The sequence below is a fragment of the Habropoda laboriosa genome, unplaced genomic scaffold, assembly GCF_001263275.1.
Source record: "Habropoda laboriosa isolate 0110345459 unplaced genomic scaffold, ASM126327v1 scaffold107, whole genome shotgun sequence".
NCBI classification, from domain to species: Eukaryota; Metazoa; Arthropoda; class Insecta; order Hymenoptera; family Apidae; genus Habropoda; species Habropoda laboriosa.
Genome location: NW_017100249.1, coordinates 1,457,375 through 1,465,372, shown reverse-complemented (window position 1 = coordinate 1,465,372; position 7,998 = coordinate 1,457,375). Strand labels below are relative to the sequence as shown.

The 7,998-nt window shown below is 44.6% G+C and overlaps 1 protein-coding gene across 1 annotated transcript in view; it reads right to left on the bottom strand.

The window, feature by feature from the left end:
* Positions 1 to 959: 959 nt before the first annotated feature.
* LOC108572158 (POU domain, class 6, transcription factor 2) overlaps positions 960 to 7,998 on the bottom strand; it is a 190,048-nt gene continuing 183,009 nt past the window's right edge. The window contains exons 12-13 of the mRNA XM_017934355.1: positions 1,918 to 2,054; positions 960 to 1,118 (exon numbers count right to left, since the gene is read on the bottom strand). Coding sequence (XP_017789844.1) covers positions 1,000 to 1,118; positions 1,918 to 2,054 — 256 coding nt within the window. The 3' untranslated portion in view covers positions 960 to 999. The remainder of the gene's footprint in view (positions 1,119 to 1,917; positions 2,055 to 7,998) is intronic.

Below are 7,998 nucleotides of genomic sequence, written 5' to 3'. Positions count from 1 at the left end.
GAAGCTTCTCGATCGTTTCACGAACTCTTAGCCGCGCTTATCTGTGCGAATTTATCTTAACGGAATTATAATACTTATATCTAATTTTCACGAGCCGAGGCGCGACCTGATAATTGTCGTTTGATTTCCGTCTTATCACACCCATTGTGCTCACCCCGTGACAAACGACGCATGATTTATTTTACAGGTTATCCGATCGAATTCGTGCTTCTTTTAGTTCGTTTCAAAAGCCCGCGAAATTTGAATTTTCGTTCTCTCTTACCGACTGATGATAACGATCCATGCATCGTTTGCCGGGTGTGTATTTGTATTTATATACATATATCTATGTATTATCGTCGGTTGTGTTTCTGTTTGAAGGAAACAATTTCTTTTTTTCTTTCATCGTCCAAGAAGACACTAATTTTCGACCGATTTTTCATTTTTATTCAACAAATTGAAAGGATAAGACGACGAGGTTGAAGCAATTATCAACGCTGAACGCTCGACTCCTGTACATCACATTAGTCGTTAAGGTTAGAACTATTTACAGATAGGTCTCGTATACGCCTGCAAATCACAATGATTGATTTTTAACATTTCGATCGACGTGGAGCGCGGCGACTTTAAAAATTCACAGCGCCGTTAATGCTGGGACGAGCGTGAATTTTTAAAGCGATTACACCATCGGACGCGCTGATTTGTCGGAATTATTTTATTAAACGTGACACTGAGATTCGCTGATCCTCGTTTCTCTCCCTTTCACTCCTGTTGTCCCCCGTAGTGTTGGCTTCTCCTCGGCTCGCTCGGTCGAGGAGACGACTTGATTCGATCGTCGACGCGTTCCTTGGTTCTCGAGAGATCGAGGAATCGATCGACAATACCGGATCTCGCTGGAATCTCGCTTTTATCCGTGTAACGTAAATTCGAGTCCTTAAAGCTTTTTTTTTCCTCTCATCCTCATCTTTCATTTTTCCCTTCTCTTGTTCACTGGTTCACGCACTGGTTCACGCACTGGTTTCACGCACTATCCTTCATCACTCTCGCGTTCTTCTGCGATTGCCTCTTGTTACAGAACCAAATCCTGATCACCTCTCGGTCGTAGCCGAGGCGTTGCGCTAAATTCGTGATTTCGTTACCTGAAACCGAACAGATAAACAAAGCCATCGTTTAATCGAGAGCTACACTTTCATTTCACTATTCGTTTTGTTTTCTAGTTCCATCCCGATCTACTTGAAGATACATTTCTCTCTAACATCGAGGAACGTTCTTTTTCTTTTTCTTTTTTATTCGTACCAAATGCGATGCTTTTACATTGATCTCTCGTTTTTTCTATGATTTTCCTGCTTTTTTTTTTTTTGTTATGCAGCTGCAAGTGGAATACTTCGAGTGGAAATGAAAATTTGAAACAGAATTTTGTTTTTAACTGAAAATGAAAATTGTCCTCGAGTGTGACGCGATATTTGAACGCAAGCAGGTTCACATTTAACCCTTTCGTTTTCATGATTATCTGTTACCGAGCAGGTCAGCGTCGAGGAATGGAAAATCCTCGGGGAATTTCCCCCGGGGTGAAAATTCGAAAGTTGCGAATGAAGTTTGTTCAATTTGAAATCGAAAGTCTTTTTTCTCGATCGTGACTCGATATACTGCAAAACACGCGGGAACGTGTGTTCACGATTAGTCTTGTCATTCGGTTGCGTAAAGTCAGCGGTCTCGAAGAACGAAAATCCTCCGTAATTGCCGGAGTGAAAGTCGGAAAATTTCTGAATTAAATTTGATTGGAATTGAAATTTTTTCTTGACTGTGACTCGATGTTGTAACGCAAGGGGTTGATATTCAGGAATTCTGGGAACAAACATGAAAACGTGTGGAAAAATGAAACGGCAAATGGACGAGATGTGTTGTATATCGTGGGAAAAATACGAGGAGAAAACTCACCATTAGGATGAGTATTCCTGGTGAAGTGAATATTCAGCACTTCCAAAGCCTGCGGGGTGAACGAAGTTCGCCGTTTTCGTTTCTTGCTCGTTTCCACGCCGATGAAATCTGTCAGCTGATGTAAACCGTTCTTGTGCCTGCAACCAAATACGATATGTGTCCCTCCTCTCCTCGGTTCTTTCGAATAAACTCCACACTGCACGGCCAATTGTCAATATACGTTTCAACAAATCGAATCAAACTGAGAAGAACGCCACAAAAAGAGGGGACGGAGTAATTTCTGTCGCGATTCAATCCAGTTCGAAACTGTCAACAGATCGTGTGCACTTTACGATGATATTGATACGATCATACAGAAAAATGAAATAGCAGAAAATAAGGTGGGAAATGTACGAAGATTACAAATTTGTTCGAAGTTGTTCAAGGAAAAAGTATGATTGGAAGAGGTCAGGATACGAAGGGAAGAAATATATTTTTGTGTTTTTATATTTAACAGGTGTATATGAATGGATGTGAACGCCGAGTCGATCGAATTAGCCTGGAAATATAAACGCAGAAAGGTTTGGGTCGAGGGAAAAAGGAAAAAGAAATCAGCGGCATACTGTTAGAGCATCGACTTCATTTCGAAAACTCAATTTTCATCTCACGCCCAGTGCAAATACTCTCCGATCATGCTCTAATCAAATATTAAAACAAAACACGCCGGTCGGCTGTGTGTTAACTCGGCAAACTTTCTCTACATCAAAGCGAGCCCCGTTGAAACCGGAAGCGCCATCGTAAACAGACCAGGGAGTTCGTCGCCGCGAGAATCGTCCGGCGTTCATCTCCGGCAATTCGCTGACCGATTCTCGGCTCGCCTCGCTATATATCCGCCTTCCTATTTTTTTCTTCTTTTTTCTTTTGTCGCTTAGGTCGAAAAGAATACGAAAGCTAATAGGAAGAGAGAAATAGTGGGAAAGAGGGAGGAGGAGAGAGAGGGAGAGACAGAGCGAGAAGGAAATGGACACGTTGAAAGAGGGCGCGAAACAAAGACACGAAGAAAACAGAGAGTGAGACAGATAGAGGGAGAAGGAAAACAGAGAGGGTGAAAATGACAGAAGGAAAGAGAGATAGGGAGAGTGAGAAGGAAAGAAGAAGAGATGCGAGAGAAAGGGAGAGCAAGGTACAGAAAAAAAGGAATGACAAAGGGAGGAAGAGAGTGAAATGGCAAGAGGGATATAGGTAGTGAGAAGGAGGGAAGAAGAGAAGTGACAGGAAGGGAGAGCAAGGTACATAGAAAAAAGAGAAAAGGAGAGATAGAGAGAGGGAGTAGGCGAGAAAAGCAAAGTGAGAGAAAGAAGAGAAGACACAGAAGAAGAAAGGGAGAGACAAATGGAGGAAGAGAGAGAGAGAGAGAGAGAGAAACAAAAGGAAAGTGAAACAAGAGGAAGCGGAGGGAACAAAGCCGCCGTTTTGCGAGACATTCATCCCCCCGACTGATTGGCCTCCGCGTCCCTAGCCGATGAACTTTCCCGAATGGAACGGCGGAGAGCGACGCGAGGACATCGCGACGTTCGCCGTCGCGCAAATGAAATTAGCGATCGAAGCGTCGCTGCCGCTTCGAGAGACAGAGTGCGAGAGAGTGGGAAAAAATGGAAAAAAAACCTCGTAACCGTAAACAGGAGAACTTCCGCCGGGAATCGCGGCTAAACGAGGCAAACGCGTAGAAAGGGTGGCGGAGGGCGAGAGAAAGAGAGAAGGGTCGGCGTCCCGACGCACACAACACACAGAGCTAACCACCGGCGACGGGGGCAGAGCGTAGGTGGACGCCGCTGTGGAATTTATGTTTTTAATTTAACTCCGTATGACCAACTGTCGAGCCCCGCCGAAAAAAGTGCAGGCCGAGCCATTAGCATCGCGCGGTGATATTTCGTCGAATCCGCGAAAACAATATGCTAATGGAGAAAGCGGAGAGCGCGAAGAACCGATGCTTCGGAACCAGCCAAATGGAGATGGGGGTGAATTTTCCAGCGTGGAGCTGACGTTAACTTCAGAAAGTGGTGGTACGCGGCGATTCGTCCACGATCCAGATTTTTTCGCTGTTTTATAGGGAAGATCGTTTGGACGATGAAACCCAACTATTCTTCCCTCGTGCGTTCCCTTCGACTCTTGTTTGCGTACCGAAGGACGAAATTGAGACCTCATAAGTAATTTACTATGGAAAGTTTAGTGGGAGAGATCGAAGAATTTGTAGATCATGTAATATGAAATGCTAGATTTCCCAGGGAGGAATGATAATCGTTCTTTTAACATTCCTCAACAGTGACTTACCAAACATTGCACGAACCAACACAGAAGAACTCGGAACATTTCAACACTGAAGCATTCCCTGGAATGATAAGGAATGTGAATTTTCACATTGCCCGACTTAACACATTCCTCGCTATTCCTGACATTCCTTCGCTTTAATCATTCTGAAAATGAACGTCGTCACTTTTGACCTGATATTGTTCTTAAATATCGATTGTTATTCAATCACGAAGAATTTCAGATGGAAATTTTCTGGACTCTTCGACGTGAGTTTAATAATACTTCCGCATCGGGGATCACTGCTCCGTTTGTTGGCTATTGTTTGTTGTTTAACGGTGACAGAGGCTGTCGGTGACTTAATTAGCGAGAAGATGTGGTAGAATTTATTAATTTGATAGAAAAAGCACTCTCCCCCGTCGGAACTGTTTCTCTGTTCAACGTCCCCGTGTGTGTGATTAAAATTAACCATACGATAATTACATTCTTCCTACAAAAGAGCTTTATTTTTGGCGGCGCACGGTTTATTGATTGCATTCGTGTTATTGGTATGGAAGTTTGATGAAGCTCCGAGAGCCGATGCATCCGCCGAAATGTGAATTCAGCCATTAAGAAAATATTAAAACCAAGCGAATAAAAATAATCAAAATCAATTTCATATTGTACCCCTAGAGCCGCGTTATACCCATTGTCTTTTCACCGGTTAATAATCGTTGAAAAACCTTCGAAACCGATGTACCTATATATTCCTCGAAAAGTTTCCACCGCGAAACACACCGCGACCTCGAACGAGAAAAGAAGAATTCAATCTTTTCATTACTTCCGCGTCACAATTACAAAATCCCACGACACCTGTGCGCAATTATCCCCGCGGTATCATTTCGAAACACCACTCGCGGTGCATCATGCAAAATCGAAGTCACGAAATCCACCTGTATTATTAATCCCAAGACGATTACCGGGCATTACGAGCAATTGAAATGCAAAAGTTCGAGTTCCCGGAACTCTCGTCAAAGGCTCGTCGAGAGAGAAAGAAGAAAAACGGAGAAAGGCACAAAGGCTTCGATAACCGGGAGAGACACGCGACACAAATTAAAAGGCGACCGACTCAAAGCGGTCGCAAATATTGTAATTGCTTCTCCAGCGTCAATTTACCGTTGCTTTCAATAATCTTAATAAACGTTCCGCCTTCGAAAGGAAAACGTTATATTCGCGCCAGTGCTACGGTATCGCGGAGCGAGGAAAGAGCTGACAGAAGAGGAAGAGTAGGAGGGAAACCAGAAGAGCGAGAGGAAGGTAGAAAACGTAGAATCAAACCGCGGGCGTCGAGAGGGTACAAGCTCGAGCACGTATTCCCGCACAGGTGAGAAGCCAAACGAACGGAGAAAAGTGGAAAGAGAGGAAGTCGGTAGCTCTAACGGGGAATAAGGACGCGGCTGAAACGTGTCGGCGAGGTTTAATCCGCGAGGGCGAGAGAATAAGCATGAGGAAACGTGAATTAAACGTCGTCGACCAGAGGGAAGGAAAGAAATGGAGAAAAAAGAAGAGAAAACAGGCAGCAGTGAACGCGTCAAGACAATACGCACCGTGTCGTCTTTTCTCTTCTCTTCACATGTATGAATCACGAGAAGCACGCGCTATCAGACAAGCTGAAAAGCGCGTGCTTAGCCACCGGGCTGCTCCTCTAAATCCCACCGTTAAATCAGCTAATCGAATATTTATTAGAAACTCCTTACGGCTGGCATTAAACGAGCCCACCTAAATCTCGCCGAGTCTACATGTACATGTACACACACGCAGAAGCACACGTATACTAAACTCGGAGAAAGATCAACGGTAGAATGCTACCGGTAGTGTAACAGAGAACCTATCCAGAGCGTCTATGTCGTCGTCGTCGTATCGAGGTAACAGCAGCTGGAGACTGTTGGAAAAATAGAGAGAGAGCTGTGTGCAACGGAGACGAAGAGTACGAATAAGAAGAGCAAGGAGGTGGATCCTCCGGCGTGGGTGTACCAAGGAATCGCGGGTATTAACGTTTTACGCGAACGTGTGGGAGTAAGTATGAAACAAGAAGAAGAGGAGGAGGAGGAGGAAGGAGACGAAGAAGAAATAAGTGGCGAGACGGGAAGTTGGAAGAGGTAAGAGAGCTAGTTTCGAGGAGGAGGTGGTGGTGGTTGGAGAGAAGAAACGACAGGAATCGTGGGTAAGTGCTGGTGTGTACAGGGTAGGAGGAGGAAGGGGCGAGGGTGGGAGGAGAGGGAGAGAACGGTAGGCAGGAGGGGTACATCAGAAACCTGATTTTAATTAGTCCACAGTTTAATTACTCGGCAGATAAATCGTGCACGTGCACCGCATAAACTAGCCGCTTTCATTTTTCCCGGACGCGGCCGGCACGGTCGCGCTTACTTCTACGCCGCGAGAATGCGGGATGGGTCATTGTTGCCCGCTCGGTGCGCGCGCGGAAAGAGAAATGACCGCGCTTAAACCGTCATCGAATCGGTTGGATAATAGTCGGCCGGGTTTTAACAGGCTGACGGATTCAACCGCTCGTAATCCTTCCACGTCCAACCGTTGCCTCGCGGTTCGCAGAGAGCTGCTGCTGCTGCTGCTGCTTCTTTCAGATACAGCACACCGTGAATAGGTTTTTCTAAGACGACAGGGCTGCAAGAGGTATGCTGAGAGATAATGCCGAATGGACGTTTGACAGTGTCTTTCTTTATTGTGGTTTGTTGAAGGAACTGTGACGTGAGTTTGTCTGGGGTGAGATTGCGGATTTTGGTTGGTAGGTTTCAGATTTTTGGGAGATAATTGAGTACTCTGAAGGCGTACAGTTGTTTAAATATGTAAATGTGATAATCTACTTGTAGATTTAAAGCGTTTTTTGCTTAAAGGGTTAAGAGCAGGTTTCTCAGAAATTTTTTAAACCTCGGACAGCGAATGCCGGGTCAAATGTGACCCGAGACTAAAATCTTTCTCGTACGCAAGCGAAAGTACACTTTTCTCGTTTCACCGGGCACTGTGTCGTGTAAAATTGTACAAACGTACTATTATACGATTAAAATAACAAACATATTGATAATACAAGGAGAGTAGAATGTCGGTTGAAACGAGAGACGTCAGAAAGATGGGTCAGCGGTGACCCGTTAAAGATACGAAAATAAAAATTGTGTCACGCTGTATTCTCGTTAAAAAATTTAAAGAAAAAGTTTACTGTCGTTCTTTTTTCGTCGAGGTGTTTTATTTGGTAACGTGCAACATTCCCTCGGAATGACGGAATGAGAAGAGAAAAGACGTGGAGGACTTTCGCTTTTCCGTATAAGCGCACGCGTAATCAAGAAACGAATCATTAAACGGGAAAATAGTTCCGGGCCAATAACACCGGGATGATTCGCTGTTTCGCCGCGCGAAGGTGTTAATGCACAGTCAACAAATCATTTTGTTCGTTTTGTGAAAATCTGTTGATGCTACGCCGCGGGAATGCGGAATGGGTCATTGTTGCCGGCTCGGCCGCGGAAAGAGAAATGACCGCGTGCTCCTGTCATCGAATCATCCGGTTCACGGTCGAGATACATGCTGCGTACGTCGATACGCTACCCTACATATATATCTGTATAATGCATGTTTTATAACACGTGTCCGTGTGTACGTTTTTGTATATTCATATATACGTGTATCTTGCCGTGTATGTTTTGTCGCGTGTACACACGTTATACTATACATTTTCCGACGCTTTAACCGACAATGAAACGGCATCACGGTGAAATCGAAACCATAAACCGTGTTAGGCGTCGGTCG